Source organism: Haliaeetus leucocephalus, unplaced genomic scaffold, assembly GCF_000737465.1.
Source record: "Haliaeetus leucocephalus isolate CR32 unplaced genomic scaffold, Haliaeetus_leucocephalus-4.0 Scaffold199, whole genome shotgun sequence".
In the NCBI taxonomy this organism is placed as follows: domain Eukaryota; kingdom Metazoa; phylum Chordata; class Aves; order Accipitriformes; family Accipitridae; genus Haliaeetus; species Haliaeetus leucocephalus.
In genome coordinates this window covers 805,103-826,464 of record NW_010972635.1, presented here as the reverse complement: position 1 = coordinate 826,464, position 21,362 = coordinate 805,103, and the positions used below count along the sequence as shown (strand labels likewise).

Genomic DNA, 21,362 nt, shown 5'->3' with positions numbered 1-21,362 from the left:
CCCCCCCAGGCCTTCACCGAGCTGCAGGCCAAGGTGATAGACACACAGCAGAAGGTGAAGCTGGCCGACATCCAGATCGAGCAGCTGAGCAAGACGAAGAAGCACGCCCACCTCACCGACACGGAGGTCATGATGCTGGTAGATGAGACCCGCATGTACGAGGGCGTGGGGAGGATGTGAGTACTGGCCCGGCCTGTGGTGGATGGCGGGGGCTTCCTTGCTGTGCCGAGAGTGGCTAGCTGGCTGGCTCTTTGCCTGGGCATCCCTGGTTTCTGTAGCCGAGTGGGGTAGTGATTGCGGCCCCGTGCACAGGGAGACCCCCTAGCCTTCCTGTGTAAGAGGCATTTAGGCTGCTGCCCTGGCCAGGAGGCTCTTCCCTTTACAAAGAACATGCCAGCTTTCTCTCAGCATGTTCATTTGTTTCAGTTTTGTCATTGTCTTTCATTTTTAATTCCAGCCATCTGCCTGGGAATGCAGTGAGACTTACTGGGTTTTATCTCTTGGGATTAGCTGCCGGCTGCCTTGAAGAAGGCCTGTTATAAATGTTATTGGCTTTGTCTGGTTTTGCTTGCTGGCTCTGCTCCTGGCTGCGATGGTCTCATCTGACATCTCTGTGAAGTTTGTAATCTAGACTAGCAGAGTGGCATTGTAACGACAAACAGCATTTGTGAGAAGGCCCTCACAAATCTGTCCAGCTTCAGTCATTTCCACTGTAGTTGATATCAGGCTCCTTGAAAAACCACAGTGCACAGTTCATCTGCTCAGGGCTTTGCTTGCACAAATGTTCTACAGAAATGCACTTTGCAGTAGCATGCCAGGGAATGGATCTAACGGGTGTTGCCCAGATTTTTTTAAACCCTTGGAAGTGAGCGTAAAGCTCATATGGGTAGTCGCAGTGCACTCATAAAGATGTGTTTCCATGTGTTGGATGGCTGTCAGAAGAAACACCTTAAACCATAAGTACGTGTTTTGATTAACTTCCACAGCACACTTCTATTTGACTTCAGCAGCCTCTAGAAGACCATACAAAGTGGTTTCAGATCCGAAACACGTGCTTAGTTCATAAATTTCACACTAGACTTCGGTGTTTCTGTTTTGAGAGTACTGTGATTTTTCTCTTGTGTCTCTTGCGAGTTGGGTAACAGTGATGACTCTGCTCAGCTTGGGATGTGGTTTTGCGAAACACTGAATCTGCTCTGACTACTGCCAAAAGGGGTGATTGTATCGACCTCTTCCCCACCCTGTGTTTACCCCACCTTCTTTGTGTCAAAGTGGATGATCACAGGGCCAAGTGGTGAGCCAGGTCAGACTACAAGTGCCCTGACCATGCAATCTCCAGATCAAGTTGTAGGAAGGTGACAGGATTGGGAAGCCCGGAATGGTGTGTATTTTGCCCTTTGCTGCGAGTTTTCAGGTGAAGTTGTACCCAGGCTAATGGAGGTGTTCAGTGTGACAGACTCCTCTTCTTCGCTCCCAGTAAATAAACTTCTTCATATAGGTGAATTAAATGTTGGGTTTGTGTGGGGGTGCTAGTGACTGGTACCTTAAAAGGAGATAGGTTTTGTTCCCTTGCAAGAGGTGACTGATTTGACCTGGGCAGGCTGTAGGCGTAGCAAACACTTGTGTTTAGAGTAGTCATGAGACGAGTCATAAGGGTTTTTTCTGTTTGATTTTTGTCACAGAGCAGACAGATGAAGAGTAGAAGAGAATTCTGGAGTCAACAATTTTTTTTAAAGTTTTTTTAAAATCCAAAAGTACAGAATACTTCTCCTATATGGAGAATTCCCTCAGGACACTTTAAAAATATGAGTGTATTGATTTTTATCATAAAGTAATCCTGCTTGTGAATCAGATGTAGGTAGCAGATGGTGTTTCGGCGCTGGCTGAAATACATTTTCCTGCATTCTGCTTCTGCCTCCCACTTAGGAGTAAGAGATGCTTATCTTCTTTGTGTCCTAAACCATTTACACTTTCTCTGTGTGTGCAGCTGTGGGAGTGGCAGTCTTCTGGGGAGTCTTCTTTTGCTTACCTTTCCATGACCAGACAGGGTGGCTTAGGCATGGCGGGCAGCATTTGCTCCTCAGGGGTGGCAGAGGCGCCATCAGAAAAATATTTGCATTATGATAGTTATTTAAAAGCTGAACTTTTCATGGGCTTTGTTGTACTAGTTGCTATGCAAATATAGATTAAGAGAGTGCTCTTCTTCTGAATACTACTCATTCACTCATGTTTTTTCTAATTTTTTAATTTTTTTTTTTTTTAATTCCTGCCTTAGCTTGATATGGTATTTCTGTGAGCTCTGCCTGTTCTGGCCATGGGGCTGAAGACTGCCTTGCCAGTTGGCACTAATGCTCTGGTGTGATCTGTGTCTCTCCCTAGTGTGGAGATAGTGCATCAACGACATGAGGGTCTTCCTGGAGCCCACTCCAACCCCTAGTAGAGAATTTATTGCTGAAATCTGGGCTTTTAGCAAAGCAGGCTAAAGCAGCCCTTGAGAAGGAGTTAAAATCCAAGGGCAGTCTGGCATCTTGTGTTCCACTGCAGACCAAAGAAGGTGGTCATTATGGTTCTTCTGGACATGTAAGCCATGTTCTGTGAAGTGGAATTGCAGATTTTTTAATTTGTTGGCTTCATTGGCTTGCACAGATGTGGGAGTTCAGCCACCAAAGGGTTATTTATGATGTCTCAATTTCTTTTGCATAGTCTAGCATGCAAATGTTAGAGCTCTAGTGGGTTTCAGTTATCCAGAAAGGGTGGATATCTGCATCAGTGTTAACTCTGGTTATCGGTGCTCTTCTGACAGCTTGCTTGAATAGCTAAGTTCTTTGAAGTAAGTTTTGTGCTTCTATTCCCGTGCTCAACTACTTTTTTTTTTTTTTCCTTCTTTAATCCATTTAAGCTGCTACTTAGAGTCTGGCTTCTAATAGAGTTTCTCTTTTTTTCTCTAGCTTTGGTGGTTTGGGGTGTGTGCAGGGGGCTAGTACGTATGCTTCTGTAGGATAAGATACTCCAGGTCTTCGTGGAATTTGAGGGCTTGAGGAACTGTGGTGATGTGCTGCATCCTGGGAGGAAGTCTGCCTAGTTTGGTACTTGCTTCTGCACTACTTGGAAAGCAGTTGGGCAGTTTGTGTTCTTTCGTGTTCTCTGAACCCCTATCTTGAGCCTCCTTCCTTTCCGAGAGGCTTTCCCTGCACTGCTGGTGAATGTGAAAGTCCCATTTGTCGTTTCTCAACTTGGTTGTTTTAGGGTTTTTTTTTTTTGTTGTGGTTTTTTTTTTTTAATTGTAGTCTGTATAGCATGCAGAGGCCTTACTGGCCTCCACGTGTGGAGCTCAATTTACTTTTGCTGTAGCTATTTTTGGTTTGACACAAGAAATGTCAGTGCCACATAGTATGAGATGATGAATTGCTGTGTACTGTACATATCCATGAGGCTGGGATATCATCTGAGTGGTGGCATCTTGCCAAATACATTTCAATTCTGTTACTTCATACTCTTTTGAAAGGCCTGTTACGTAGCCTGAGACAACTACCACTATCCTGGACTTCTTCTTAAGCTATTTGTGAACTGATACCATCATATTGCTTTGAGAGCTATGCTGAAAGTTTAAGCTTCAGAATTCTGTCTGAATATTTCAGACCTTTCCCTTTACATTCTTTTAACCCATAACCTGGACAAGATTCTTATTTACAGAAGAAAAAATGTCCAGCACTTGTGCTAGGCACAGTGGGGAGAGCACTGCAGTTTTTCATGCCATGCCAAAGTAGATAGTCAGTTTTGGGTTGATATTGCTTTATCATCAGTTTACTTCTACAACAAATGGAAGAACACATACGAAAATAAAATATAAGAACGTAAAAATCAAGTAAATACCGTAGCACAACTTTATGATCAAGGTTTTCTGCAAGTATGGTATATTATTACAGCTGTCCCTATAAAATGACTTTGTGCGAGTATAGTACTTTATGAGGACAGCTGTAATAATACGATTTTGACTTTTTTTTTAGCGGTTCAGATTTTTAGTGGCTGAACTATATACAAGTGAAACCTGAAAGAGGATTAAATGTTCTTGATCGTTCCTGGAATTTAAATGTATTCCTGCTTTTACTGTGTTTCTTGGTTTTGTTTGAAAGTGAGACATCACAGATCATTGTAAGCTCTTTCCTGAACCCCTGAAGACAGCAATCGCTACCACTTTTTGTGTGTGTTTGAGATTGGTGTTCAATTCTACCAGCACACATCACTGCAGAATATGGTAGCTGTACTGTGCTTCCTGCTCACATTTCAAAAAACTCACAAAGAACTGAAGGACATGCAAGGCTTAGTCTTTATGGTTCAGTTACTAACTATAGGCTGGTCTGTGAAATCTGAGTGGCTTCTCTATCACCCATCTCCTTGGGTAAGGCTTTGTGCGGAGTTCAGCACTGAAGCCCAGCTGCTAAGAAGCTGACAGGTGCTGCAATACTTAAATGCATCCCAGGGACAAGCATGTTGCTATCAGCCTCTGGTCAATATGTGGTGTATAAACTTGAAGCTCCTCTGTCTAGCTATTGAAAAAGGGAAGATTTTATTTTCAATCAGGCACTGAATTGCGATGAAACCAAAATTTATGTCCAGCTGCTTGCTACTTGACCACTGTTTATGCTGTATGTTGAACAAGACAAGGTTGTTGGGAGATGGTGCGTCAGGAATCAAAGCTACGTGGTGTGACACATGTGCATAAGCCATAAGGTTTTCCATCACCCAGTTGGTTTTTATTTCAGGTTTTTCTCGATTTTGAACTACTCACTTTTGTTGCAGCCTGAACAATGTTCTTCACAGTGTTATGTGTGAGTGGGCCTCTAAAAGCTTGCAAGATCTTTTCAGAGCTGTTACAGAAAGCAAAAATCAAAATTATGCACTTGGGGGTAATGCAGTAGTAGTCTGTACAGGTGCTTTTGACTTGAGCAGGGAAGTAAGGGGCAGCAGTTTGTTGTCATCCTCTTCCTGGCACCGCTGGTCAGTGGGCTTCGTGATTAGCTGCTGACAATAGTGGGATACTGGGAGTCTGGACTCCTGGATTCTGTTCCAGATCAGAAAGGGAGCTTGTTCTCTTGGGCACAGGCTCCTTTTCCAATGACATCTTCTGATTCCTCAAACACGCTCCCCCCTGCCCTTCCCCCACTTAGTTCTTGATCTTATTCCTGCTGCCCTGGGCTGCTCATTTGTAATCTCCTGGGTGTCTTGGTCCAGTTATAGCTCTCCTGCCCTGCTGCTCTACATAATTTCTCCATGCAATACTGAAACTTCAGAGAAGAGATTTCCATGGCTTGCATGCAAGATGTGTATCTGCCCTGTTCTAGGAAACAGCTGCATTTCTTTAAAAAATCAGCTTTAGACAGAGAACTGGTGTAGAATGGATGCATCTGATAAGTCAATTTTTGTCAAATGTATAAGCAGTAGAAAAAAGGGTCTTACAGTAAAAATAATAGCTAATTAAAAAAACCAGGTGTTTAATTTAGCCCTACTTGAAATAAACCTGTTAGTTATAGTCCCCCCACCTACTCCATGTGCATTGTGATAGAAGATTAGTGATACAGCTTTTACTTGATGCTTGTCTCCCTTGCCTGGAGATATTAACTCTTTAGGAACATTTTTCTGTTGGGACTAGGAATATGACATTCAAACAAATCTGTTCCATTTGTCTTTTCTTTATCGCTAACTTTTTCCCTGCCTGTTGTCTAGACAACACAGAGGAAGGAGCTACCTGAGTAAACATAAAGGAGATGAAATCTAAACTGAGAAGATAAGGGTCAGAACAGAGACAAGCTACTTGTGCAGACTGCCATTGTTGCTAGAAGAAGCAGTTTGATCTGCTGTGATCCAGAGGCAACCTGCTGTCATATAAGTGCCAGAGCCTTCAAGTCTTGCACTTGCAGGGCAGCAGTTTGGAGGTCAGACTGTTGTGGGGAGTGAGGGCCATAGTAAGGCACCTTTGTTTTGTCCCTACCTCCAGCAGGAGGAAATCTGGAGTCTCTTGCAAGTGCAACCAATCTGTTGCTTCAGTGGTGCGGAGTTCTCTTTGGATACCTGCTAGACAAGTATAAAATGTTTTGGGGAGCTTGAACTGCTCCTGCTCTTGTGGCTTGCTGTGCCAAATGACTTTGCAAAAAAAAATTATGGAACATGACTGTCTTATTTCTGAAGTTCTCCAAGCACTTAAAATGTCACTCTGATATTCTGAAACAGCAAGGAACTTCCATTTATTTTAATATTGAGGGGATTTAAAGTACTGTATTTTGAGTCTTTTCTGCCATTTCCTAAACGAAATGTTGGAATCAAGGGTTAGAGTTCCTGGGAAAATGCTGAGTGCTAGAGCACTTTTAGCATATAGGGCTGTTTCTCTGGTTTAGTGTGGGCACTTAAATTTGGCTTTCCTGTGGCAGAGGAGAATGGCCAAATCACTGGACCAAAGTAGTACTGGGAGAATCCCTTTCGTATCCCTGTCTTGCTTGGGGATGCCCTTCCAGGTGTGGTATCAATGGATACCTAGCCAGAGGGGCAGGGTGTGACAAGGTACCCAACACTTGGGGCCCACAGCTGTCGGGTAGACATGCCCAGAGTCAGTCTCTGGTCTTATATGCGTATGTCAACATAATATATAAATTCTACTTGGAACAGCCTTCATACAAATGAAAAATCTAGGTCTGAGCATCCTCTGACCTAGCTGCCTCTTCAAAGCCTGAAAGGAGGAGGGTTTAATTCATGACCTCTACATTAAAACACTGAAGTAAAATATGAAGAAACTAATCCTGTGGGATGAGATCACTATTTTACACAAGTTTAATACAGAGACGCAAGAACCAAAGTACTGAACTCAGGAATGCTACAACTGCTGTCTTGAATTTTTATTTTTGTTTTCTTCAAAACTATTTGCTGAACTAACAGAATGTTTCCGCCAGTTAAAAAAAAATAATTAAAAAAAATCAGGCTTTCTGAGAAGAAACGATTTTCCAAAGCAACATCCAGCCTTTTTGGTCCACAAATGCTGATTCTAAAAAGTTTATTCTTACTGATTAGGAAACAACAGTGTGATTGTTTTAGTGCTAGCAAATTTAACTCTAGCATCCAGAAATATCTCTGTATTAGTGTTATGCTTGAATTCTTTTGACTCGGTTGTCTTTACATCCACTTCTGTGATGTTTGCTGTATTGCTTTCTTTGATGCTTTGTTGTAGCAGGATTTGCGATGTGCAGAAGCCAAGGCTGTGCTATTTAACAACCACAAGCCGATAGTTGGGTCTTCCTCTTCACTTAGCATTTCAAAGGTTTCTTCCTGGGCAAGGCGCAAAGCTGGTTTTTTGGTTTTTTTTTTTTTTTTCTCCTTGCAACCGTGGATGTGGATGGATTTGCTTTCCAAAAGAGATGTAGCCTGGTTTTTCTAGTTTTCCTGTGTACATTCTTGGTGAAGGGCTGCTCCTGAGAAGGGTAAATGTAAGTTTGCCTGTCAGAGTATAACAGTATCTCCGTGTTACTTCATTTACTACTGCAAAGTTCACCTTTCTGATCACAGAAGATTTACCAATAGAAAAAAACCTTTTTTTAAACAGAAATTTCTTTAGGATTAGTTGACCAGGATGTTCACAGAAACGTTTGCTTGTTTGTGTTTTCCTAGATGTGTGTTTATTTGATGTTGTGGGGGTTTTTTTGGTGTTTGTTTGGTTGTTTGGTTTTTTTTTTAATTTAATGTTCTTCCTTAGGAATTTGTGGGGAATTCTTAAAAATATAGGAGACTTTAGAAATGGATTTTGACTTCCCATTATTGGAAAAATTGTTTCTGTTTTCTGCTGCTTGCAACTTTCAAATATGGTACAACGTAGACTGCAGAATATCTATTTGAAGTGCATCTGCTTGTAGGCCGTCATGTGGGTTTCCTTTGTTTAAACAAGCTACAGGTCATCATTGCTATGTAGTAAAAAATTACATTAAAGCAAAATTAGAAGGTAAAACCACTAAACCAGGGATATAGTGAGAAAAAACTACTCATGGAGATATCACCTCCGTGAACTGCAGTCATGTTGCACTGTTTTCCCCACATGGTTTGAATCTCAAATGTTACGAATTCCGGTATGATAGAGGAGCCATTTGCTTTCTATTTTGTTTTGTTTTGTTTTGTTTTTAAAATCCACTTATGTCAATTGAGCCTTCAAAAAGAATTGATCATATTCTTTAAAAGCAGAACACAGTACTATTTTATTATTTTGGGTTGTGCTATTTTTAATACACACTTAAAGGTATATTCCTGCTTTCTTTTTTTAAGGAACCAAGCACGAACAATGGTATAAATCTACCATCTAGTTAAGTGTCTGGCAATGCAGAAACTGCTGTTTGCAAGCTGTGTTACTATCTTGGCTTGAGGTAATGTAATATGCTGTAGCTATTGACAGATCCCCCCCCCCCCAAAAGAGTGAAAACTCTATGTAAACATGGCCTGAAGTGCAGAACAAACACCATTGGCCCTCAGCAGGGCCGGATGGACGTGTTGGGCTAGTCCGTGGAGAGGTTACAGGAAGCAAACAGTGTGGCACTTTTTGTTCTTGTCCTTTAGCTCCTTAAAGTAAATAGGTTTATGGCTTACAAATGTTCATCTGAGTAAAAGTTACCCTTGTTGTGGCCTACATAAGACTCAGTTTGGACTGCTTCCAGTGCCGCTAATCCTGGTCTCTGTGCGTTCTCCAGTGCTGTTGGGCTGAGTTTGCACAGGTTCTGCTGCCCACGAGAGATGCTGCCAGCGTGCTTCAACCCATGTCTCCCTCCCAAACAGTTCCTGGTGCATATCCACCTCTCTGAGTGCAGTAATAAAATGACATGTGAACTATAAACTGCTGCTCCTGGAATGTATTCATATATAATCCTCCCAATATAAGCTGCAGGATTTGTTTTGCTTTAAGGTATGTGCTGCTTTGGCAGGGGGAGGGGGAATAGTTAGGCTTAGCTATATTGAGAATGACCCAATGAGATGACTGACCACTAAAATAAAAGCAAACATAGGAAAAGCTTTAACTCATCTGTTCCAACTCCATCTGTTTCTGAACAAGCTCTAGTTAAGGCATATGATCTGTTGAATGGGAAATTCAAAATCAGACTGAAAAATGTGAAACCCTTAGACATGAAGGGTGGCAACACAAACTATAATTAGTCATGATTTTCCTTTTTGTTAATATTGCTTCCTTGTCTTGTTTGGAACTGGGTAATTCATCTAGGATGACTAAAATTGGAATTTGCTGGGCTATAAGCAGTGCCTGTTGTGAACTGCATAGGGAATCATTTACAGAAGCATAAGCAGACCCTAGGAGAGTGGAAGGGGACTACTGGGTGCTTGCAATTGTGCACAGCCAGCTCCTGTTCAATCAAGCTAGATTGCTTGGGATCAGCTCATGGGAAGCCTCTCTTCCATTGGCTTTGAATAGTACTTAAAATGCAGTAATCCCCTACTGAGTCTGCTCAAAGCTTGAACAGCAGTGCAAGTTCAGAATTAAAAAGTGTCTTTAAATAGATAAGGGCATGACTGGGCTTAGCCTAACTTTTCTCATGGAGTAGTCTAATGAAAATGTTTGGTTTCAAGGAGCAGGATATTCCATGTAAATGACTGTGCTGTGTTATAGCACAGCATGTTAGTTTTCTTAGAAATAGAATAAACATGTTAAAATAATGTTACGGCTGTGTACAAAGTTTTTAGTTTTCTTTTCAGTATCTTAAGTTTTTGTAGAGAGTTTCCCAAATGCAATGGGAAACGTAAGGCTGAAGTTATAATGACACTTTGTGTGAGCTGGGACCCAGGCTGAATGGACTTTTAGATCTGTCACTCATCATTACTCTGGCAAAATAGCACTGGAGCATTCCTACCTGTAAAATTGTCTCTCTCTGAAATTAGGCAGAGGGATGTATGTCAGTATTGGGCAGGGGAAAAGCTAAGGCTTCCCCTGGTACCCTGCGCAGGTTCTTGGAGTGATCTACGTGGACCCAAGTGGGAAGATTTGCTTTGCAGACTGGCAGGATGGAGCCGTGTGGCCTCTTCCCACCTGGTTTTAATACTTTAATATGAACAGCCTCTTGCACTGGCAAGCTGTGCAGGAGAAACACCTGAACCATGTTCCCTAACCAGAAAGGGAAGAGGAGAGGGTGCTTGTGTCTGGGACAGATGCCTGCCACTGAAAGCTTCAGATGTAAGGGTTGAAGTTGGTTGCAGTTGCAAGTGATTGAACATAGGGGTTCTTAATGGAAAACATTAACTATGAGCATCGCTGGTACTCCACCTTTAATAATTTCAGTGACTTGTATGTCATAATGAAGAGTGGTGTGTGCTGAACAAATATCTCCATAACCTCATTCATTAAGAGACGAATCTTTCATTATCTAATATGTCTTAAAGTCAAATAAACAGTACATTTTGGTGCAGACAGACTGAGTTATGGAATTACTTACACTGTACGAACATCACTTTTTGTGGGTGTGTACGTGTCACACAAAGGAGCAGACAGATGATGAAGTTGACAGCACTGCTGACCAGCCTGACTAGAGCCTGAAGACCATTTTGACCAGGGCATAGGGGAGTGCTGTATAAATACTGAACAAATGGGCACCATATCTAGATATTTATAATTGGGAAGGGGTAAGAGATCCCTTCAGAAGGAGACAACTAATGAGTCTCAGAGAGAGTGTATAAACCACTTTCTCTGCCTTAGGGAAACAAAAATCCCAATGTGGAGCTAGCAGAGGGAGGAAAATAGAAACAAGTGGGAATATTTAGAGTGAGGTTTCTCTTTCAGTTCCCTTGTGCTCTATTTTTGTTCCTTGTATTACACTTGAGAACCAGCAGTCACCGGGACACCAGAGCACGTAGGTACAGCCGATTTGCAAACGCTTCCCTCTGTTATAGAGCTACTCTTGTCAGCAGCCCACATTTGACTGAACATTGCTGTCGAGGACTGTGCTCCTCTGTAGCTTTCTTTTGTAAATTTCTTTTGTTTTTTCACCTTTGTCTATGGACATTGGAAAAATTGCTAAGTATCCGAAATCCTGCTCTGTTTTTACCAGCCATTCCCTTTGAAAAGGGGTGGCCAACTGAGATATGGTGAACTTGCCCGTTCTGAGCCAGATACTTCTGGTGTTATTTAACAACAGTGAAAAAGTTCCTGTGTGAAGAGGTGATTGTTACTAAGCTTTGTAATTGCCACTGTGGTGCTGAACATTTTTCTGAATCATTGTTTCATGTTTGATAGTGTAGGTGGTGTGTTTGACAGATCTATTAGTGTGTGCTGTGATGCTTCACTGAGAGGAGGTAGGCATGAGTGAACTACTTATCTGGAAGAGGATTTGGTTTGCTGCTTGTCTTCTGTGGACTATCAATACTTAAAAGTGATCCCAGTTCAATGTGCAAACTCTCGGAGCTTGGAGCCTCCCATGGTGGACTCCGGCAGAGCAGTCTGCGGATGTAGCTCTTTGGTGCTGATCTGCGCCAAGGGGTTGGTGTTAGTCATGTCATCTGCCAAGCTCAGCGTCACGGAGCAGAAGGTGGTTCCTCAGCTCTGTGATGCGGTGACTGTAATGTGGGGCCAGTTCTCAGCTGGTGGTGTACCTCCAGGCAGTGAATGAAAGTTCATGTATTTGAAAGGCTTGTTCACAAACTCACTCCGGGAAGAACTAAGTCCTCAGAACCTCCTGTCATTCTTTCATGAGCTTAACAATTCATAAATAAAATAATCACGTTTAACTAAAAGTAGGCAGCAGTATGATACTGCCCTTTGTCTCTAGCTAGGTGAGAAAAAAAATCATCAAGTTGGTGTTTTACTTAGGGTAATTGGAAGAATGAAATCCAGATTAAGTTTAAACTCTAGTTTAGTACAAGTGCCCCACAGCACCTCTTACCTAGTGAGCAGAACAAGCTTCTGCTTTTTCCAAGTGCTGCCGTAAACCACATTATTTCCTTAGGTAAAAACTTTGGCCAAGATCTCCATAATGTGTGTATCCCAAGCTAGAAGCTAAAACACTGTTGAGGTTTTTGAGTCCTTCTTTTGTTGGAAAGTGAAGCCACAGATTTAAATAGTTAACTGTGGATGTGGATTTATAGTTTCAACTTTGGAAGAACTGGTCTTTGACAGCTTACACGGCAGCACCCGTGTGCTTTAGGCTGAGGGCTTGATGGTCTTGCAGCAGGGAATTAAAATGGGCGGCTTGAAGCCAGTACTGGTGAAGACCTGAAGGATGCTGCTGGCCAAGTCACGGACCTTTGTTCTGCTTCTGAGCCAGCGTGTGAATGGACACAGGTTCCAGCCCACTATTTTATGGCAAGTAAAATCGGTGTGGTTGTATTTGTGCCCAGCTGCCCGCATAAGTCTTGTCAGTGCTAACTTTGGCCATCCAATTTTAATTTGCTGTCGCATGTCTGCCAGAGTATTGCCAGAGGGTGGGAGGGAGGTTATTTTCCCCAATGACTGCTGTTGACATTTGCAGAATAGAAGTGAAGTCAGCCGCTTGTTTTTTCAAAGGTTTTAGTGCCCGTAGTGGTTCTCAGCCAACCGGGATTGCTCAGCGCCTGTAGCCCAGCAGGGACCTTCCCAGCTGCAGCATGGGGAAAATTGATCAAGCTGTGTTGGTGTTTAACTTTGTTTCTTAGACCAGAGGCGTCAGTGAAACCAAAATGGTCCATCTTGCTATACAGTTTGGGGAAGCAAATGAGGAGGTATTCTGTTCTTCTTTGCTGCCCCCACAAAAAAAGGAAATAATTAAGGAAACGTTCATATACACACACAAGCTCAGAGAAGCTGTGATGTGGGAAAGGACTGATGGCTTTGTTTACTGAGGGCATCTTGCAGCTTTGATTTTTCACTAATGGCAGCTATTGCAGAAGCAAGGCAAAATTTTAGTCTTCACCCCAAAATCTACAGGGGGTGTGTGTGAAGGCTAATGTTTGTTTCTTCTGGTGTTGCAGGCTCAAGGTAAGACTGTCAGAATGACTTGGTTGCTGGTGGTCCTGGAAAATAGCTCCTCTCTGGCTGGATCCAGGCTCTGCAGCTAATAGCAATGTAAATAACTTCTCTTTCCTAGAAGGGTGGTCAGGGACTTGATTTTTCACAAGACAGCAAAACCTGCATTTTATTTCAGCAGGCTGGTGTCTGCTGGACCTGGAAACGTTACCACTGGGTGAAAGTGGATTGTGGGGGCACCTAATGGAAAGGGGGGCATTGAGGGGACAAAGAGAGTATGAGTGAGCTGTGTTATAAAGAACAGGAGCAGATACAGAACAAAGATGACGCCAGTAATAAGAGTGAGCTGAGACTGGGAAGAAACGAGGAGAGATTTGAGAAAATTGCAAAGTAAAAGATATGGTGGAAGTTACTGTAAGAAAGAGGAGGTGAAGTGGAACAAGGGAGAGAAGTGGGAGAAGGAGGAGGAAGTGATCGCTGAGTGCAGTTAATAGCAGCACTGAAGAGAGTTTTAATTTGAAGCCTGTTATAATTAACCGCAATTCTGCTCCCATGCGTTTCAGGAATGCATGTGGCAGGTAGTTTTCCTTTTGGCTGTTGTGTTGCTGATGCAAAGTATGCTGGTTTCCAGCCAAGTGGCAGATCCGCATTTGTGTTTACCAGGCCCTGAGCAAACATGTTAATAATGTCATTTGTCATGGGACATAGCACTACAAACTGATTTCAGATTTTTCTGTAGCAGACGGGGAATGCTCTCTTATACTGCCCTGTCTAAAGCTGCTCATTTTAACTGTTCAAGCATGAGTGCTTGTCACCTGGCAGGAAGACATTGACCCTAGTTGGTGCTGGAGGGAGACCTTGACCTCGTTGGTATGACCCGTAGAGGCTCCTTCTAAATCCCCTGGGGGGATTTCTAAGTAGGGAAGGGGCGAATCTGTGGCTTGTACATTCTTTATGTCTGGAAGGATGAAAAACAACCATGAAGGGTTCCTAAAATTCATTTGAACTTAGTTGTCCTTTACCTCTTTGTGGGATGCCAGTGCCATGTGCTGGAGAGCTGCTTTGGATGCTGGTGCTGCATCAGAAGCTCCTCTGAGCAAGTCAGGCAGCTTTTTGCATGCTGGTGAGCAGGATTGCTGTGACTGAGATGTTATAGATGCACCTTTCAAATCCCTTTGGCAATTCAAAACTAGAACAATTTCAGTTAAAAACGACCACTTCCCACGCCACAGAAAAACCCTCTGAATGTAGAAAACATGGGAATTCAGAGGTCAGTGAGGGGGTGTGTTAAAGCCAAGTTCTGAGCAGTGCGAGATGTGAAAGTTCAAATAAAGGCAGGTATACCATGGCTCTGTTTCTGGTGGAAGCACCTGGCTCTATATCATCAAATCACAGAAGGGTTTGGGTTGGAAGGGACCTTCACAGACCACCCAGTCTAACCCCTCTGCTGTGAGCAGGGACATCTTCCACTAGACCAGGTTGCTCAAAGCCCCATCCAACCTGACCTTGAACACTTCCAATGATGGGGCATCCGCAACTCCTCTGGGCAACCTGTCCCAGTGTCTCACCACCCTCATCGTAAAACATTTCTTCTTTATGTCCAATCTAACCCTGCCCTCTTGCAGTTTAAAACCATTGCCTCTTGTCCTGTCACGACAGGCCCTGGTAAAACGTCTCTCTCCATCATTCTTATAAACCCCTTTTATATATTGAAAGGCTGCAGTAAGGTCTCCCTGGAGCATTCTCTTCTCCAGGCTGAACAACCCCAACCCTCTCAGCCTTTCTCTGTAGAAAGCTTTGTTTTTATTGTGCAGGTTTGTTTAGCTTGTGAGCACTAAAATGGTAATGAATTACTTTTATCCATTGAAAGAGGCTTCCTTGACTATATGCTGTCAACTGATCTAGATCCCTTTGAATGGAACGTGATGACAGACTCCCCTTGCTAGCTGTGTGTAAGAACTGCTTTCAAATCATTCAAGGACACTGAATGATAGAGGGAGATCTGTGTGCATCCATTTTCTTCCTCTCAAATCATGGCTGAGATTCATGAGCAAGCCTTTGAAGCCAGCCCCGTGGTTTGTGTGAGCTATTGTAGCAATTTCTTCTGCCTCTGTCCAGAACGCACGGGTTGAGGATGAATACTTTGCAGAGGTCAATGTAGTTTAACTCAGTGTGCAGCTAGGTGTACAACAGATGTAAAAAATACCCAACAGTTGTCTGTCTCTTTTTCTCTTGTAGGTTTATTCTTCAGTCTAAAGGAGTGATTCATAATCAGCTCTTAGAAAAACAGAGAATAGCTGAAGAGAAAATTAAGGAATTAGAGGTAAGTTTTTTTGGCAGGTAATGATGATGAAAGTAGAACATTGAAGGTCAACAAGATGCTGTTTGCTACATCCCTTGTTCTCGGCTGGTACTTTTCACTCTGAAGGATTGTAACTAGGTGAACGATAGTGCCTGTTACAAGTAACCTACAAGCAATTCATGTCACTTGGTTTCTATGCTAGATCTACAACCCCAGCAGGGATTGATTGTTTGCTCTGTGTCCTGATACGAAAACTGGGATTCAAATGACATTAGTAGGAGCAAGGCTTAAAACCAGCAAAAGGAAGTTTGTGTGGTTATTTGCAGCAGATAGGTGATGTGAAACTTGGCTAGTGCTGTGGATATTAAGAGTTTACACTGGCTCAGGACAATTGCACAAATTAATGGAAGAGAAATCCATTGAGAATGACCAAATATGTAGAAATGGCATCCTGCTCAGGAAGTCCCTGAGCTAAAAATGTCTCGAGGCTGGGAAAGTATGAGGAGGAAGTACTGTATATGCCTGCCCTGTCCTTACACTCTGCCCTAGGCATCTACTTGTGGCTGCTATTGAAGACCGGAGCTAGGGGGAGATGGGACTTTGTTTTGACGATGTGGTCAGAGCACTGCTGTGTTCTTATGTTTATCTGGTTGGAGTATTCAAGGCAGAGAAGAATATCTAGGAAATATGAAGTAGTGCCTGCGCAAGTTCCAGTGTTCAAACAAGTTATCTAGTGAATCTTGACTATCTTCTAGTGACTACACGTACAGCTTGCAGTTCTTTGGAGATGTTCAAAATGTACTTCTCCAAGGCCGTTAGCGTATTTTTTTTTTCTTAATGCCCCTAAAATGTAATTAATACAAAACCCTGTTCCTTGGTTTTTGGGGAATGACAGAGAAAGCAGTTGAGTTGTGTGAAGCTGCTTATCTCATCTGTTAGTGTTTTGGAGAAAGTGAGTGTGGAGACCAGCTAAGAAGGGACAAGCAGGAATGGGAAGTCAGTGCTCAAACCTACTCAAATCTGTGCAGTTCTGTCTCTGTTGTCTCATACTTACATTAAAGCAGAAGTAGAGTTTGTATTCTTTTTAATTCCTTCTTAAAACTCAGCTTGCCTGGGGAGCTGTAGGGCAAGCACATCACCATATGTTGTGTTGCCTGGAGTGTTTTCTGTGCCAGATACTGAGGGGTTTTGTGTTTCTGGTGATGAGAATGTTTTCTGCACAGGGAAAACAAGTACTCTCTAGATAGGCTATATGTTAAAGGTAGTGTTAATGCAGACAAGGCACAGTTAATTTTTTTATGGTTATGTTATAAAAGTGATTGTATCTTGGCTACTCTGGAGCCATCTCAGGTGCTAGTGGATTTGTGCAAAGACCCCTGTGACTGGGGTTGGAGAACTTCATAGCAGCACATCTGGATTTGGAAGTGATTGGAGTGTGGTTGACAGCCTCTGTTTACAAACTGCCCATTGGGTTCCTTACTGCCAGGTCCATCAGGCTGCAGTCAGCTTTTTGGCTACTGTGCCCTTCAGCTGTGCATCTCAGTTTCTTCCTGTTCCTGGTGGGGAATGATCTTACCTCCTGAACTTTCCAATTGCTGAGTTCAGCAGAATGGATGGAATTCCCCCCAGATTTTAACCTTTACCATTCTTGCACAAAGTCTCAGAGCTGGCTGCTTTGCAAATGTGTTTTTCTGCTTCATAGCTCCCTGTTGCTTGAGTCTCTGGTTAGGGCTGCTGAACTGAAGTTCCCAGCAATAGTGACTGTCTCAAAAGGTGGTGGGAGTGGAAGGTTGGTTGCCACATGGGTTGGTTTTTCTTTTTAACCATGGATAGTAGGGCTCAGATTGCCAAAACTTTTATCAGTTTGTTTTAAGTGAACATTCAAGTCCATCTTTTAACTATTCTGCTTCCAGCTGGCTGGCAGTTTTGTGAAAAGGATTTTCTTTGGGCTTGGGATTCCCCATGGAAGAAGACAAGCTCTTAGACTGACAACTGCTGGAAACTGAGATTTCAGGGGAAATACCTGAGTCCAAGTCAGGGAGCACTTATCACAGGAGTAGGGGATTTTGCTGTCCTGAAAGCAAGTTGTGACAGAAGCAGGAAAGAATGTGAAACTTTGTGACCTTGTGCTTCCACTGCATCATTGTAAATTAAATATCAAACTAAGATAGGTTAAAACTTCCCTCCATTCATTACTAAAACTGGAAGGATTTTAAAGCTTAGGTTTATATTTTACATTGTTAACTACCTTATTGCTTACTCACATTTCTCACTTTGCATAGTTGAATCAAGCTGCTCAGAGTAATCTTCCAGTATCCATACGGTGTGGCTGATCTGGTTACTCATGTAGTGTGAGCTTGAGACAACTATGCCTTGCTATTATGACGCTATTGCCAAGGTATTGCGAAACGTGTATTTTTGATACAAGCCTGAATTTGAGAAATGCTCTCACCACTAGCTTGGTGCTCTTTGCAGAGGAGCACAGCACAGAGGGCTGGGTTCACTGCTGAGCTCTTCTGTAAATCTCTGACCTCCTGAGTGCTGACTATTCATGAAAATGTGGGCTTTAACCTGTTTCAGAGATGTGAGCTGGATTTCCTGATATTCACAGCTGTCAGAGTGGACTTTGAAAATAGTGACATGTTTTGCATCTGGTTTGAAAGTTTCTTTTCTCCCTCCTCTGATAGTCTCCAGTGCAATGCATGATTGCAGGTTATTCACTTTCCCTCACTCCCCTCTCTTGGGTTCCTCCACTGTTGAAGCAGTGCATTGCCTTTTTCAAGGCAGCATCACAAAATTGATGTGATACTGCTAGTTTGGTCCTCTCTGTTGCTGATCGCATGGCAAAGCAGCAGGCAGAACCAGACCTGTCTTTGTACAGGGCTGTGAAAATAAGGCTTGGCTGGAATATGCATTGGACGTACTTAGCTAGAGGAACTGTGTTCTGAAAACACCAAAGGAGTACAGATGTGTACAAGGGGGCAAATGCATAGCCTGTCAGTTACTCTGCAGAAAAAGCAAGGTAGCTTTACCCTTCTTGTTAAAGCTAAGGTATGAATGTGAATATATGTATGTACATATGTAGCATTCTCAACTTCACAACTTGTATATAATCCTTTGGAATCCAAATAGACTGCCCAGGCTTGCTGGCAAAATACACATGCCTGCTTAAAGGCTGTGCCAGTGAGGCTTACAAAAACCTGCTTGAATCTTGCAGAGATTGATGGCATAGGCTCGCTCACATACTGGCATGGGAATTGTCCCGCTTAGCAGTAGCGATTGGATTTTTCCAGTACTGATACTATCAAATTCTTGTTGTGTTTCACAGTACGAGGGGTATGTGTTAAATCTATTTTGAAAGCATTCTAAAGGGATGAGCACAGACTCTTTTTAGCTCAGCAATGTTTGTGCAGTATTAGGAGAAAAACCGAGTAATGTTTTTCTTCCCTTGTTTTTAAGGAAACATGATATGTGAGGGGTGGAACAATGCTTTGTTTCAGGAAATGTTATCCGTTTCCATTGTAAGGCTAGATGGATTCTGTTTTTAAATGTGGCATTTTAAAAAGAACAAACTCTATGATGTATAAAGACATGGAAAATTGATTCTTCGTTAGGGGTGGAGAAAGCGATTATCGCTGTGTGTTTTCTCTGATAATATCTGATAGTCCCCTTCTCTCCTGCTATATTCAGCATGTTTAGTTGTCAGGCGGTGTCAGACTAAATTGCTAAAAATAACAAATAAGGGGGAGGCTCTGCTGGGCAGCTCTGTCTACTGTGTGCCACTGAATTTAGCTCCTTCGTGAAAAGGGCAAAAGCAACCTGCAGCTTTCTGGTTGAATGGGATTTTGGTTTTAAACTCTGACCACAACATTGTTGCGTGCTTGTTTCCCAGGCAGTTCTTTCACATGTGTATGGGAGACTGAAGGTTTACTGCTGTGGAGGTAAAAGGTTGGTTGTTTTCTTCTCTGCCTGGAGTAGAAAATACGATCGGGAAAGCTATACCTAAGTGCTTGATTTCTAATTCAGAAATTCTTCATGTGGTCCCTGAAATGCCATGTCCAATTGCCCTATCCCACACAGAAAACTTCTTTGCTCTCGTTCATGGTGGAGAAACGAACGGTGTGCTCTCAAATACCACTGTGTTCCATGTTTAAAGGCTTAGATGGTGTTACAGGTCTCCTTCCTGGTAAAGTTAAAAAGTGTCTGCATTCCCATGCCTTATGGTGACCAGATGTCAGAGGTAACAACAGACTTCTTCCCTGGTGCTGCCTGGACACAAATTTGCTTGTGCTGCAGCTTCCATTTCTCTAATCTTCTTTCTCTAGGAGCTTTAAAATGGCTTTGCTGCAGCCCTGAGGCATAATGGTGGTGCCCCCCTTCTTGATGAGTCGACCAGGGCGTCTCTGATGGTTGCCACAACAGTGTTTTTGTACCCTGTGGGAGCAAAGATTTAAACAGGCGCGGTGTGGCTGGGGAGAAGTGCCAGAGCCTGGGAGTTCTTGTTCTCCAAGCAGGTATGGGTCGGATGGACCCGCTCAGCGTGGCTGCGTGCCTCTGAAGTGCTCCAGCAGCAGCTCTCTGGACGACCCTTCATTTTTTACGCTGAAACCCGTCAGCATGGAGGCCAATTCTGAGGGTGGCTTTAACGATGTGAAAACAAGTCTCTTGAGATTTGTGGTGCACTTCACAGACCACTAAGCGACCATCAGAAGGTAACAATTGTTAGGCTGTTCCCAAGTTAGACCAATTTCTGCCTGGGATTTACAGCATAAAAGATCTCATCCCATGGTTGGCTTGGGATAGGCCAGTGCCCAGGAATGTGCAGTGGGCTTTTTAAATAAACAGGGGAAAATAAGGACTGCTCCTGTTTGCTTTGGAGAGGGGAAGCCTCAAGAATAGCCCTCTGTGCTTTAGCCTGGAGCAGATTTTACTTTGCATGAGCGTGCTGTTCTCTCATTCCATCGGTGGCATACATGCACGTACCGAGGACATGATTTTAAACACATGTTGTCACAGAAGCTGCCCCTTGTTTCTAAGTGTGTGCATAGACGAGGTCAGTCCCTGGCTTGGTTTCAGCACTGTTGGCATTATGGCCTGGTCTGCTCTAAGGAAGGCTGGTGTGTTTCTGTCACTGTTGTTCGTACAGGAGCCAAGCCAGAACCATCCATGCAACCTGGAGGCTTGGCTGCAGTCATGATTTGCAAACATGTACAAAACTCCTCTGGCACATATCATTTGCAGGTTTCGGGCATTACTGGGGAGTAGATTGATTTTTCTTTTCTTAATTTACTTGTCCTGGAAGGTGGTGTGTTGTGGCATTGGTTTTTTGTGGGTGGTTTGTTTTTTGTTTTTTGGTTTTGGGGGTTTTTTTTAGCTATTTGTTTCCCTTTCTCCCCAACCCCACCCCAACTTTACTGTACCTGATGTTTGGGAATTCAGAGTGGTGATAATCTCCTTCTCCTCTTGCCCCTGAATTACACCTTGGAGTTTCATTAAGTCTCCGTGGCCATCTGTGAGTCAGGATGTTCTCTGCAGTCAAGAGAAAGACAAGAAATGCTTCCAGAGGGTCACTTGTTCCTAGAGGTGATCATCTCTCTCTGCTTGCTGTAGAGGGAGGCTGCACACCTGATGTGGGGAGAGGTGGAATACGGAAGTGAACTTAACATGTAGGATTAACATTTGGGCTTGCATGGACCTTTTAGGAGGAAGCTGTGGGAGCTCCACAAATTATGGAGATCAATCTGAAGGTGAGCTGCAGAGCCTCATCAGGCCCCCTGTGAGGACCAGGCCAGGCAATAGCCTTCATCTTGCATGGCTTTGGGTGTCTGAGGCAGGTGCACGTTTCTGGGCACGGACATTTGGACTGGGTGATGTTCCTGGGAAATGTGTTTCATCTTGACTCTGTTGGCTTCTGTCATCCAGGCCTGAGTCTGTGCCTTCACTGAGGGCTTGCTCCTGCTTTTCAGGCTGCAAAGCTGGAAGCTTAGCTTGCTTTTTGAAGGACATGGGTGGTCCAGCTGTCTGCCTAAGCTTGCTGTCAGCTGGGGAGCATCCACAGACACTCCTGTAGGAGAGCAGAGCACAGCCTGCATGGGC

At 43.3% G+C, this 21,362-nt stretch overlaps 1 protein-coding gene across 3 annotated transcripts in view; it reads left to right on the top strand.

Annotated features, from left to right (window-relative positions):
* Window positions 1-21,362, top strand: part of PFDN1 (prefoldin subunit 1) — a 32,854-nt gene that overhangs the window by 287 nt on the left and 11,205 nt on the right. For 2 of the 3 annotated variants that reach the window (XM_010565977.1, XM_010565976.1), the window contains exons 2-3: window positions 10-176; window positions 15,203-15,287. In XM_010565977.1, coding sequence (XP_010564279.1) covers window positions 10-176; window positions 15,203-15,287 — 252 coding nt within the window. The remainder of the gene's footprint in view (window positions 1-9; window positions 177-15,202; window positions 15,288-21,362) is intronic. The other variant, XM_010565978.1, reaches the window with a different exon arrangement.